The following is a 14,457-nucleotide window of genomic DNA, read 5'->3' as shown; positions in this document are numbered from 1 at the left end:
CCTCCATTTCTTTCAAATTATGGTAAAGGTTTAAATGGTTCTAAATGAGAAGGTAACTAAACTGTGTGGGGCAGACACAGATCTGCTGGGGAAAGCAGAGCTTTGTTGCCTGCTCTTAGGATATGAACATCAAGTTCTTCTTGCTTAACTTAACGTCATGCTACAGAAAATAATCATGGTAATTGTGAGAGTCACTCAAGAAGCTGAATTGCTAGAGGTGTCCATGCATTTGGCATCCAGTCAATTCAATATCTGGGAATTAATTGAAATGCAAGTGACTCAGCTTTGCACCATATATTAATGACTTGGATGAAGGAACAGAGAGTTATATATCCAAGTTTGCAGATGACCTTAAGTTAGGAGGCACGGTAAGTTGTGCGAATCAGGAAATTGCAAAAGGACACAGGCAATCTATGTGAATGGGCAAAACTATGGCAGGTAGAATTCGATGTGGGGAATCGTGAGGTCATCCACTTTGGATGTTCCGCAGGGGTCAGTGCTGGGTCCCCAACTCTTTACAATCTATATTAACGATTTGGAGGAGGGGACCGAGTGTAACATATCAAAGTTTGCAGATGATACTAAGATGGGAGGGAAAGTAGTGAGTGAGGAGGACATAAAAAAACCTGCAAGGGGACATAGACAGGCTAAGTAAGTGGGCAGAGATTTGGCAGATGGAATACAATACTGGAAAGTGTGAGGTTATGCACTTTGGCAGGAAAAATCGTAGAGCAAGTTATTATCTTAATGGCAAGAAACTGGAAAGTACTGAAGTACAAAGGGATCTGGGGGTCCTGGTGCACGAAACTCAAAAGGTTAGTATGCAGGTGCAGCAAGTGATTAAGAAGGCCAATGGAATGTTGGCTTTCATTGCTAGGGGGATAGAATATAAAAAATAGGGAGGTATTGCTTCAGTTGTACAAGGTATTGGTGAGACCGCACCTGGAATACTGCGTACAGTTTTGGTGTCCATACTTAAGAAAGGACATACTTGCTCTCGAGTCAGTACAAAGAAGGTTCACTCGGTTAATCCCGGGGATGAGGGGATGGACATATGAGGAGAGGTTGAGTAGATTGGGACTCTACTCATTGGAGTTCAGAAGAATGAGAGGCGATCTTATTGAAACATATAAGATTGTGAAGGGGTTGGATCGGGTGGAGGATGTGGGGAGGATGTTCCCGATGGGTGAAACTAGAACTAGGGGGCATAGTCTTAGAATAAGGGGCTGCTCTTTCAAAACTGAGATGAGGAGGAACTACTTCACTCAGAGGGTGGTAGGTCCATGGAATATGCTGCCCCAAAAAGCTGTAGAAGCTACATCATTACATAAATTTAAAACAGCAATAGACAGTTTCCTAGAAGTAAAGGGAATTAAGGGTTACGGGGAGCGGGCAGGAATTTGGACATGAGTCTAGGTTCGGATCGGTCATGGCCCTGTGGGTAGCGGAGCGGGCCCAGGGGCCGTGTAGCCTGATCCTGCTCCTATTTCGTGCGTCTAATTCTGTTAGATTCAGGAGATGGTTCTGTGATAATAGATTGGCAGTTAGGATCAGATCAGCCATGATCTTATTGAATGGCGGAGCAGGCTCGAGGGGCCGATTGGCCTACTCCTGCTCCTATTTCTTATGTTCTTATGGATCCAAGAAAGACAACTCGGAATATCTTCTTAATGGTGAGGGACTAGGAGCTATGAAGAAGCAAAGAGATTTTAGTGTCCATGTACACACATCACTAACTGCTAGTGCACAGGAACAAAAAGTAATCAAAAAGGCTAATGGATTGTTGGCCTTTCTCTCAAGGGGGCTGGAAATCAAAAGTGAGGACGCGATGCTTCAGTAGTACAGAGCCTTGATCAGATTCTACCTGTGTTCAGTTGGCAACACACCTCAGTAAAATATATTGGTTTTGGAAGGGTACAATGCAGGTTCCCCAGAATTATACCACGTCTTAAAGGGTTAAATTATAAAGACGGTTTGCATAAATGTGGCTTGTATTTCCTTGAGTTTAGATGGTCGAGAGGTGATCTAATCGAAGTCTTTAAAATGATAGAGATTTGATGAGGTAAATGCCGAGAAGCTATTTTTTCTGGTGTGGGAATCCAGAACAAGAAGGCATAATAAAATTAGAGCGAGGCCATTTAGTGAAATCAGGACGCACTTTTTCACTCAAATGGTAGTGGAAATCTAGAACTCGCTCTCCCAAAAGGCTGTGCATGCCTGTTGTGCAGGTGAATTGAAATCTTCAAGACTTGAGATCGAAAGATTTTTCTTGGGTAAGGGTATAGGGATATACATCAAAGATGGGTAAATGGAGTTGAAACACAGATCAGTCATGATCTAATTGAATGGTGGAATAGGCTGGAGGGGCAAAATGGCCTACTTAAGATCCTATGAATCTTTTCCAGCATTTATGCAAGGGAGAAGTATGTATCTTTAAGATACTGTGAAAAGTGTAGATGTCCCAGAGACCAGCTAAGTGGACCAGAATAGTTTCTTCTCATCCTGTACATTCCTGAGTTATGATTATGGTTTCAAATATCTATTTTATTCTTGGTCTTAAAAGCACCCAGATATATCTTTTTATTAGCCATTTTCTTTTTAATTAAACTGACTGCTTCCATGTTACAGTTAACCTCGGAGGACTGTTGCTTCAGGCTTTGTTGGAGTATTGGCCAAGAACACACATCATTCCTATGGATGAAGAGGAAAATGAAATGAATATGGGTCAGTATTTTGTTTCAAAATTGGTCATGTTAAGAGCAGATGAATGTAGAATTTGTTCAAAAATTGAAGAAGTTGATATCTTTATCATAACATGCCCCTGTCCTTTCTTACACGATGGCACAATATTATACAAGTTTTAAGTCCTTAAGGTTATTTTTCTCCTCATTCTTGGACTCCCTAAAGCGCACATCATCTGCAGCCAAGGGGGCGAGCGACCGTCTCTTAGCTATTTACTGATGGCATTGAAAAATTAGCACCTAGCGCTCTGTCAGTCACTCCGCTTCCAGTCAAGGGTAAGTACCTGTCGGGAACCTCCCAATATCAGCGTGGCTACATTGGTAACTCAACGCATTGGGCAAACTCGCGGCCTGCCACTCTGATGTAATAGTGCATTGCTTGTCCAGCAAACTTGATTGTTGCAAGTGCATCCAGTTTAATTTTTAAAAAGTTATGCCAGTATCTTAACTGAAAATGTACATCAAGAAAAGGAATGGTGCTAAAGAGCAGGAACTCCCATCAGTTGTGAGGTGCACTGTGCGAAATGCAAGTAGTTACTGTTGCTCGACACTGTAAAACCATGCGCTCTCTCTCCCTGTGGACTGTTTTATAGTCCAGCTGGAATTGCAGTCCAGCTGCCGCCTTTGTGATCAGGCATTCTTTCCCAGCCAAACTCTCACAGAAAGACTTTTGTCAAACTCTCTTGGCTGCGGCAGACGCATAAATTGGAAACTTGAGATTAAAAGATAATATTGCAATTGGAAGCGGATTAATGCAGTCTAGGAAGATAGAACTTGCATTTATATCGTTTTAAGTAAATGAGACTATAAGGCAGTCCACAGGGCTAGAGCACATGGTTTTACAGTGTCAAGCAACAGTAGCTACTTGCACAATCCACCTCACGTGCGAGAAGGCATCTTAAAGTTCTCTTACATCAAGGAGGAAGAGAGCACTGGAGGGGGGAAAGCGGAGACGGTTAGGGAGGGGACACGAGGCATGGTTGAAGGGTTTGAGCTTGAGCAAGACTTTGAAAGCAGTTAAGAGCTAAACGTAAAGAATGAACTGATGCATAACCCTTCAAAAGTAGAAATGGGAACAAAAAAAACAGGAAGGAAGAAAGTAGCAAATCCTTTACTGTTTTCCCTTTGTGTTCTTAACCCAATAGCTAACAGTCCAAGTTGATAAATGGACGCTCTTTTTTCACTTGTAGATGGATCTGGTATTCTGTATTTGTGCGGCACTAAGTGATTTCTACCAGTGGTTATTTCCTTTCTTGGCTTGCTCTTCACAGGTTGCCAACAGCAGCCTTGTCTGGGGTTTCAGCGAAGGAGCGAAACCATTACATTATGTTGAAGTTAACTCTTTTTTTTGAGTGGGGTTGAGTTCTACAAAGTTGCCCGAGTGCAATAATTGACGGAGCGCTCCGTCCTACTCATTGGGAACAAATCAGTTCCTTCTGGCAATGCTATATGTTCAAACTTGATTGTTCTCGTAAGGTGCTGTTAGTACGTGTTGTCAGTGGCATTAATTAATCTGGGCACCAATTTTTCAAAGCTGAAAAGGCATATGTGGCTCGAACAGCAACATAAATGCAATGGGTAGCAATATTAGACTCCATTGTACAATACCAAGGAGTTATGTGCAGTAAATAAAATGACCAATAAACTCCATTTAGTAATATGTTACAGTTATCCCCATTATTATAGTTCTCTATGAAGCTCTTAAACCTTTTAAAACATAGGAGGGTAGAACTTCCAATCAGCAAAGTTCCTGCAGAAAGCAGTAGATGCTAGATCAATTAATAATTTTGAATCTGAGCGATAAATGTTTGCTCGCCCAAGGGTATTAGGTGATATGGAGCCATGGCAGGTGGATGGAGTTGGGCTACAGATCGGCCATGATCGAATTAAATGGCAGAACAGGCTCAACGGGCTGAATAGCCTCCTCCTGTTCCTGTGTGTGAAAGCTTAACACTCTCCTACTTTCCTGCGTGTGCATTACTTTTTCGCAGGTATTAAATCAGTTGTCTGAGCAGGTTAGCGTTCCTGGTTGATCGGAAGTTCTACTGGGCTGTTTGATTATACTGTATTTGAGTTGAAAGGCTGGTATGATTGAGACACAATGATGTCAGTGGGGAAGTCCAAAACTAGGGTTTATAATTGTAAGATAGTTATTGATAAATCCAATAAAGAATTCAGGAGAAACTTCTTTACCCAGAGAGTGGTTAGAATGTGGAACTAGCCACCACAGGGAGTAATTGAGGCGAATAGTATAGATGCAATTAAGGGAAAGCTAAATAAGTACATGAGGGAGAAAGGAATAGATGGACATACTGAGAGGATTAGCTGAAGTAGGGTGGGAGGAAGCTCGTGTGGAGTATAAATACTGGCATAGACCACTTGGGGCGAGTGGCCTGCTTCTGTGCTGTAATTCTGTTATAGATCATTTATTTCTTATCGGCAGAGGTTGTGGAATTCGTTTAGGCTGTTGAATTGCGTCTCGTAAAGCATGACCTTTTATTTAAATGGTGATAGAACTACGTAATCCAAATGACCAACTTTAAAGGTAGATTTTATTTAAGAAAATTGAGGGGTTTTTTTTCATTTCAGTTAATGGTGAGCAAGAGAACCGGATACAGAAAGGCAATGGGTATTTCCAAGTGCCACCACACACTCCAGTCATCTTTGGCGAGGCTGGGGGTCGCACTCTCTTCAGGTATTGTATACCGTATATTCTAACATTCCTGTGGCCAACAGCAAAATAAACGACACCGAGGATTCAATGCGTAGCTTTAGGAAAATGTTAACTAATCAGCCTAGACCAATGCCAAGCCTTATTACTTTGCAACTGCTAACTAAACCTAAAAGGAATTAAATATTCATTCTGGCAGTGAAAGTGGAGAGGACTGAACTAACCTAGGTTTGCATTATAGATTCAAGTCCACTAACAGCACCTTTTTTATCTTGTTGCCCAAATTCTTGAATATTCTGTTTTTAAATCTGTCGTCAACATATGTTCTTTTTCCCCTTCTGTCTTTTCACTTCCCCCCCCCCCCCCCCCCCTTCCTAAATCATTGAGCAGAGACAGTAGCACTTTATTAAATTCTTCTTTGCAGGCTTTTGTGTCGGGATGCAGGGGGTGAAACCGAATCCATGCTTCTAAATGAAACTGTGCCTCAATGGGTTATCGACATCACTGTAGACGTAAGTAACTTATCTGATTCAGTTCGCCCACCAGCACAGAACCGACTAAGTGATGCAGCATATTTATTTGATCTTCAAAACTGTTTCACTACATTGCATTGTTTAGTGATACCTTATTTAACTAGCAGTGAGCCGCTAAAAGTGATTTATTCCAAATTCATCAAGAGTTCGGTAGCAGTACTGCTGAGCACATGGCAAGAAATTGGAGCCCAGAATCTGAATGAAGGTTCCCTTGGGTTATATAAACAGTAAACGCTATTTTGTTAAGTTATTGTGGGTGTAAGATTTTTTCTTGTGGACAAGACCAAAAATAAATTCGCATCACAGCTTTTAAAGGATATTGAGCGTCCTGTTAAAACGCACAGATTTTCAGGATCATGGAAAGGCTCCCGTTGGAATTCAGGCGTTTTGCAAGATCGCTGGTTCCATGGACACCAGCAGCCTTGGTGAGTTCTTCATGCTTGGCTTTTGACTGTGGAGGGCACCACAGCCCAGCTAGATCCTGCCCTTGCCTGATGTTCACGGTCTGGGCGGGGTTACTGGATAGCGATCATGGATAGCGATCAGAACCAGCGATACTAGCTGACTTGGATTTTTTTCCCCACCCTTTCTTGCCAGTGGGAACTGAGGCAAGTTGCACTGTTGCAGGTGCTGCTTAAGCTGAGCTCCCCTAACTCAATTTAGACTGGGGAGTCAAACCTGGAATCATCATGGTCTGTGCAATTCAATGTATTTGACTGCCTTACACATAGGGGGCAGGAGAGTGTTCGCTATTACCTTTGGCTCCTAAATTCCATTTATTTAAACTAGTGTGCCATGTTATTTAAACCTTTCACCAGACAACCCTTTGCCAAGATGAACTGTCTTCATCTCAACCTTCAATTGGGTCACCTCAAAGTCTCCCCTTTTGCAAGGAGATTAAACCCAGTTTTACTTTTCAATTTTTCCTAGTTCCTTGTGTCTCTGGTACCTGGCATCATCCTGTTTCCTCGCCTCTGTTCCCTCTCAATGGCAATAAAATCCTTCCTGTGATTTAGATAATCAGAATTACATACAGTGCTGGTCTTGTGCAACCTCTTAATTTGCTTTCCCCCGCTCCCTTCATTTAATTAACTAATTAAATAAGTAAACCTGTTGCCTGAGATGGTGGCATGCTTTTATTTACCATTTTAAAAATAGGATGATGCAGAATCTCTTGCACAGCAGCCAAGATAATACGATGGAAAATCTTATTGTGCTGATTTTGAACAGGAATCGCCAGCAATAGAGCAATGCTACTTGTTAAACACACGCGGTCCAATAAATAATTCTTATAGGGTATCTGACTGCTTTGTTTCCTTTTGGTTTCTTGCTCAGATTTCTTTGTGGTTGTGGTGCTGTGGACTTTCTGCGTCACTCTTACTTTTCTCGTTCTTCTTTTGCAGAAAAACATGCCCAAATTCAACAAAATCCCATTCTACCTCCAGCCTCATTCTTCTTCAGGAGCAAAGACGCTTAAGAAGTAAGTAGACCTAATGAAAGAGCCCTTCAGAAAGATATTCATTTCCCCTAAGCAGATAATTTGCTCCTGCTTTAGAGCTGAGAACAACTACCTTTTTTTTCCCCCTACATCTTTGGATCTTTTGTTCTTTGGACCTCAATTAGATCAGAGGGAATGTGCAAATGCAGGTTTAAGACTGTTGGGTTTGCGCAGTGAGCATTGTGTTGTAGGATATCAAAGGGCTGCGTTTTGTAAAGTAATACTGTGCTGATTGGAAATCTGTTGTATCTGCTGAAATTGATCCTATTTTATTTAGCCTTTCAGTGTTTAGTGTGACTATTTATTATAAAGTGATTGGAAAAACTGCTTACAAAAAATTAACTGTCAGCGTAACTGACAGTTTTTCCCTTTAAAAGTGTTGATTGTCGCCGTGCTTTGCATTGCAGCAAGCAGTTCAGGCAAATCAGTGTCGCCAAAAAAACCTGGCAACCAGTGTTGTGAAGCCTTAGATAATCCTCGGTTAGAAAGGACTGTCTGGCGCAAGATTAGGCCATCAGGCATGCTCCATCCCGAGCCCATGGATGACCATTCTTTCGTGGGCTTTATTCCCCTTTTTTTTTTCATTCATGGGATGTGGGCGTCGCCGGCATGGCAAGCATTTATTGCCGATCCCTAATTGCCCTCGAGGAGGTGGTGGTGAGCCGCTTTCTTGAATACAACTGAGCTAGGCCATTTCAGAGGGCAGTTAAGAGTCAACCACACTGCTGTGGGTCTGGGGTCACATATAGGCCAGACCGGGTAAGGATGGCAGATTTCCTTCCCTAAAGGACATTAGTGAACCAGATGGGTTTTTACAACAATCCGGTAGTTTTATGGTCACCATTACTGATGCTAGCTTTTTATTTATTTTTTATTTAAATTAGCCAGCTGCCATGGTGAGATTTGAACTCGCGTCGTCAGATCATTAGTCCAAGCCTCTGGATTACTAGTCCAGTAACATAACCACTATGCTACCGTACCCGTCACCAGCACCCTGTGATCTCTCATTTTAAGGGTCACTTTCTTCCTTGAGCTCTCTAAGAGCAAAATCAGACAGTGCTATTAATATCTCTTAATTCTTAATCATCTCTGTAAAGACCTGTATGATTGTGGAGTTTTTGTGTCTGATGTTTATAAAACCTGTTTCTTTCATAAAAACGTCACTATTGTGCTGGTAGTACATGGAGATTGTGCAACTCGCAAGTGCTACTGCTGTAAAAGCTAGAAACGAGAGGCAAGAAAAAGCTTAATAAACCTGTTGTACATCTGTGGCCATTATTCGCCTGTATGATTGAAAATGTGTCTGAAGACAAAATCAGCACCCCAGTTGCACAGCACAGTGTTGTCGTAGGATGAAAGTCCCCATTCTCAGCCAGGCTATCTGGAGGAGGCAAGCTGCTACTCCAGAAGGAGGAAGGGCGAGATGAGCTAGCTATATTGATCTTCCGTCTCTATTGGTGACATCATCACTAGTTAATATCCAGTTGTACTAGTCCAGTCTTTAACTACTTCAGCATATGCCATTGCAGTCCGCTTTCATTTAGAAGAAGCTTTTGCAGGCCTGCAGAGTGAGAACTTTCGGAGCGTAGGAACTGGAGCAGGCCATTCGGCTCGTCACACCTGCTTCGCTGTTTTGTTAGCCATGGTGGCTCTTTGTTTAACTCCAATTGCACGCCTTTTCTAATACCCCTTCCTTCCCAAGTAAATACCCATCACCCTTTTAAACATCTCAGTTGGTCCTGTACCCATGGCTAGCTGGGCTAGTACCTTTCACATTCCCACAGCCCTATCTGAGGATTTTATTTTTCTGGATTTGCTCTTAGTATAAATTACATTTTTTTAAATGTTGTTCTTGGGGATGTGAACAGGTGGTGTTGGGCCTTCTGCTTGAACTACTGGCTGTTTTAACAACAGAGTGGCTTGCTAGGGCACATCAGAGGGGATTAAGAGTCAATCATGTATAAGTTCAATCCATGTAGCAGGCTTATAACGGCCAATTAATATTTTAACTCCGATATATTTGCAACTGTTGCAAGTAAACTCAAACTGCTAATTCTGATTCCAGCGACCCAAAGCAACTCCTATGCGCTCATGTGCTATAACATTTCTCGCGTAAATTTAATACTGATCCCAAGAACAAGATGTTCTCAATAATCGGGTTCTTTGTGCAGAGCTCACAGAAAAATACAGGCGGTGCTTTGCCAAGTTCCACCGAGAAAGAGCAGCAGCAGTTTATGAATACAGTCACGTTTGTGTCTGTGTTTTTTCTTCTGATTTGAATTTCTGAACCAGTGGCGCAGTTTGAGATTTGCAAACTGATCAGTTCAATCTGGAAAACTTCTAATAACCCTGATCTGAAATATGAACCGTTGGCCAACTTGAGTCTGTGTTTCTGTGCAGCAACATGGCAGCTCGGCTTTATTTGTTCTCCTAGACTTGAGCCACGCTGGCAGGACCTAGTTTATTGCCCGTCCCTAGGTGCCCAGAATCTGCTTCCTCTGCCGTGCGCTGTTAACGAGTGACTGCGAGGAGCGAATGTTTTGCATTACTGTAAATAAATACTGTTCCCTATCTCGTTTGATATCAGAAATCATTATGGCTGTTAAGCACACCGTAGCTCATAAGACATAAATGTGACTTTTTTTAAAAACTGTTAATGAAATAAAAATGAAATCCTGAAATGGCAGCATCTGAAAGAAAAACGTGAGTTTAAAGCTTTGAATGGGGCTCTGTTTTTGGGGCGGGCGCTTAAAATATGCTGCCTGGCCTGCTGTGAATTTAGTGCGTTTTTAATTTGATTTCCGGCACCCATGACCTTTTAGTCGCTTCACTTGATTTATTAATATGTGAAGCTCTGCCTCCCAGCAGCATTCAGAGCACCACATTGCAGCCATGCTTACTGAACCTCCTTACCGACTTTTAACCATTTTCCAGAGATCGTTTGTCAGCCAGTGACATGCTACAGGTTCGAAAAGTGATGGAGCATGTTTACGAGAAGATCATCAACCTGGACAACGAGTCACAAACTACCAGCTCCTCAAACAATGAGAAACCTGGAGAGCAGGACAAAGAAGAAGATATTGCTGTGCTGGCTGAGGAGAAGATTGAACTACTTTGTCAAGATCAGGTTAGCTTGATCCCTAATCTGCACTCAAGTTAGTTAATCTCAGCCAAGACAGTAGTTGGTGCTGCAAGGTATCAGCATTGGCTTAGTGGTAGCACTCTTGCCTCCGAGTCAGAAGGTCATGGGTTCAAGACCCACTCTAGATACTTGAGCATATAATGCAGGCTGACACTCCCAGTGCAGTACTGAGGGAGTGCTGCACTGTCGGAAGTGCCAGCTTTCAGATGAGACGTTAAATTGAGGCCCCGTCTGCCAGTTTTCCCTGTAATTTTTTGGGGGAGCCACGCGGCCCATTCAAATTACCGGTTTTGCACGTTTTTTCTATTTAAAAGCCAACTGCCCGGGACCTTCAGAGCTGGATGTAACAGATCCCATGGCACTATTCGAAGAAGAGCAAGGGAGTTCCGATATCCTGGTCAATAATAATCCTTCAACCAACACCTAAATCGTAGAGAGTGTTACCTTGTCAAAGGATCTGTCCTGTGGATGAGATGTCCCATCTGCCTACTTCTGTGGATCAGATGCAAGTTAAAGATTCCCAGGGCCATATTCATAGAGGAATATTGGCCTCTTTTCTGTCACCAAAAAAAGGCAGAATAATTGATCATGCACCCTGTTGTTAATGGGATGTTGGCACAAAATGGTTGCCATGTTTTCTTAAATAAGTCTTTACACGTCAAGAGTAATTCATCGTATGAAGTGCTATGAGATGTTTATTTTGCAAATGTGCTACATTAAAAGCAGTACTTTTATTTCCTCATAAGAGGTTGTGAGCATACAGTGAATGATTGAAGATCCCAGGTGATTCCATTTTGATCACCTTACCCCATTCTGGTGTTTGAGATTTACTTGGCCATTCTCATTGTGTAGTAGCATGGTCCAGTGTTTTGATTCTCAACCTTTCCAACTTAACCCCGCAGGTTCTTGATCCAAACATGGACCTGCGGACAGTGAAGCATTTCATCTGGAAGAGTGGAGGCGATCTGACGCTTCATTATCGGCAGAAGTCGACGTGATGTCTAATCAAGCATGGCAGAGGGCTCGACTCCCAGAAGCCAGTAGTTTCCATTGTGAACTTTCCTCTCTGCGCCTAATTTCATTACCTGTACTGGGTGAAAAGCGTAGTAACAGTGCCCCCACGCACCGCTCTGTGTTAGACCCAGCTCGCTGATCGATTTAATCCAGTATGGAGAAATGCGTCAAATATACGGAAAATTCTAATGCTATATATAACATAGGAAGATTACAGAATGTAAATCTGATTTACTCCCAGTGCACTGTCTTAATTTGAATGGACAGGGCACAGATTATTGTAGACTTATAGTGTGGCGGGGAATACACTGTGCAGTGTACAAAGCATAGATAAATGATCCAGATAATGGACATAACCGCCTCATCCAGTAGGTGTCCTTTATTTGTTTCTAACTCATTGTCACCTTCTACTCCTGCATGGGCATCACACTAGCTACTGCAGTCACCTTACTACACGTGATGTTATCCGTCACTGCGAATTGCTATGTTTCCATACATTCCAGAAATTTCTTTTTAGATGTCATTTAAGTGTCAACGGTCTTGTTGGCTCATTTAGAAAATGGGGTGGGCGAATGGAATCTTAAGGGAATGTGCAAAGAGCAGATTCGTCGCTAGTGTTGAAACCAACCCGTCTCCCCAGCTACCAGTTAAATGTGTTTAGTATTTGTGAATTGTACCCCCAGATTGACTGTTCTCGCCACTTGAGTTTTAGTCTGTTATTTTATTAAACTCAGTTAGTGGTGCTACGTCCATCAACGTTAATCTAGCAGAAGAGAGAGGTATGGGTGGGGTGGGGGGGGGGTGGTAAACCTTGTAGGGATACTTTAATTGGAAAGAGAACTAAATCTAGATAGCAGGACAAGAGGGCACAAGTTCAGGGTTATGGGGGCAAGTTCACGACAGACGCCAGAAAGTATTTCTTTACATTAGAATGATCAACAGCTGGTAATGGGTTGCCAGAGAGTGATTGAAGCCAGGCTAATGGAAATACAGGAAACTCTTTTTTTATCCGGCACCGACGGGACCGGTGTGGTGCCGGTTTATCAAAAAGTCCGGATTACAGAGAGGTATAGTTAAAAGGTACGAGAGCTCCGTACACAGCAACAAATCCAGGCTTCCCTGTTGCTTAGCAACAGCTGCAGGAACCCCGGCCGCAGACCAAGCGTCCCTATTGCTTAGCAACAAGTGCAGGAACCCCGATTACACAGCCACAGATCCAGGAATGGCCACTAATATGAAGTAAAACTTACCTGAACCTACTCCTGAATTTTGCCGGTTAACCAAGATTTCCGGTTATTTAGGTGCCGGTAAATCGAGAGTTTCCTGTAGTGGGATGCTATAACGGGAGGATGGTATGATTGATATTCTAAAAGAAAGAAATCAAATGGGCTGAAGGGCTGCCTTGATCCAAATCCTATCTTGTGAGAAACTTGTTGTAAATAAGATTCTTTTTTATTCATCCGACTATTAAATGACAAGATTTTTTAAACTTTTTTTTTAAAAAAAAGCTTTTGAGACTTTGTAGTTGATTGCAAAACTAATTTTTTTTTTTTTTTGGATGCTACAGATCCAGAGTTGAAACATTAAGGCTTGAATAAAGTAATATTTAAACCAATGTGGTACTTTCAATCTAATGCGCTGTAGATACACAGAACAGACGGGATACCCTTGCAGCTGTCAGTGCTGTCTTGTCTCCGACCCAACCTTCACTTCATGTTTTATATTGTAAATTTTAGCACTTGGGTGCAACCGATGAATCATAAAACCTTTCCAATTTGAGAAATCAGGTTGCAATTTTTCTAAACTAATGTAAAAGTAAAGGACAATTAATTAAGTTCATTCTGCAGAGGCAAGTTATTGCCATTTTCAAGCACTGATCCATTTTATACCTGCCGGATTTTGCTGTTGTCTCCCTCTACCCATTAATCTGTGCACACCAGCTCATTTCGGTATTGAAATTAAAAGTTGTGTGCACTTGTAGCAGTGGCAAGCGAGGCTCTTAATATTTCTTGTACCAGAGTGCCTCACAAAGTAAGATCTAGCCCTGAATTTAAAGGAAGTGAATATCAGAGACAGCAAAAGACCTTTGATACAAAAGGGCAGGGTGAGAATTCACTTTCCTGGACGGTCGTTTCGTTTCTTCCCATGAGGGTGCAGAGTTTTTTTTTATTTACGGGATGTGGGTGTCGCTGGCAAGGCCAGCACTTATTGCCCATCCCTAATTGGCCTCGAGAAGGTGGTGGTGGTGAGCCGCTGCCTTGAACCGCTGCAGTCCGTGTGGTGAAGGTTCTCCCACAGTGCTGTGAGGGAGGGAGTTCCAGGATTTTGACCCAGTGACGATGAAGGAAAGGCGATATATTCCCAAGTCAGGATGGTGTGCGACTTGGAGGGGGGCTTTGTGTTCCCATGCGCCTGCTGCCCTTGTCCTTCTAGGTTGCATAGGAATGTGCTTTCGCATTGGCTTTAGAGGGGTGCTTGCACTTCTGCTTCTTGACCTGCGGAGTTTGCGCACCCGACAGCAACCCCGGTGTAAACCTAGCGATTCGCTAAGCTCGGCCACTCGGAGGGCCTTTCATTTATTTATTTTTGCCAGGTGTTTAGAGCAGCTGGCCTGAGTTGCTGCTGGGTGCACGAGACCTGCCTGTCGGGACCCTGCAGCGCTGTCGCTGCTTTAAAGTCAACGTGAAAGCAGCTTGAGCCTCTGGGCGAGTCTCTCTTGTGTAGAGACCCTTTCCTGGTTTTACTGCTTTGTTTCTCTGCTTCCTGTTGGAGAACCGTCAGCCGTGCTCAGAAGGTTGTGAGTTCAAATCTCACTCCAGGGACTTGAGCACAAAATCTAGGCCGACACTTCAGTGCAG

General features: G+C 42.8%; 1 protein-coding gene across 2 annotated transcripts in view; it reads left to right on the top strand.

The window, feature by feature from the left end:
* Positions 1-13,214, top strand: part of LOC147116964 (WD repeat-containing protein 48) — a 144,462-nt gene extending 131,248 nt beyond the window's left edge. For both annotated transcript variants that reach the window (XM_085987467.1, XM_085987468.1), the window contains exons 14-19: positions 2,629-2,724; positions 5,331-5,436; positions 5,837-5,924; positions 7,349-7,425; positions 10,378-10,570; positions 11,488-13,214. In XM_085987467.1, coding sequence (XP_085843593.1) covers positions 2,629-2,724; positions 5,331-5,436; positions 5,837-5,924; positions 7,349-7,425; positions 10,378-10,570; positions 11,488-11,583 — 656 coding nt within the window. In that variant the 3' untranslated portion in view covers positions 11,584-13,214. The remainder of the gene's footprint in view (positions 1-2,628; positions 2,725-5,330; positions 5,437-5,836; positions 5,925-7,348; positions 7,426-10,377; positions 10,571-11,487) is intronic.
* Positions 13,215-14,457: the final 1,243 nt, after the last annotated feature.

Source organism: Somniosus microcephalus, chromosome 5 (assembly GCF_052327205.1).
Source record: "Somniosus microcephalus isolate GS21.2 chromosome 5, FLI_Smic_1.0, whole genome shotgun sequence".
Taxonomy (NCBI): Eukaryota; Metazoa; Chordata; class Chondrichthyes; order Squaliformes; family Somniosidae; genus Somniosus; species Somniosus microcephalus.
Note: the sequence above shows the minus strand (reverse complement) of the source record. Positions and strands in the feature narration are given on the sequence as shown.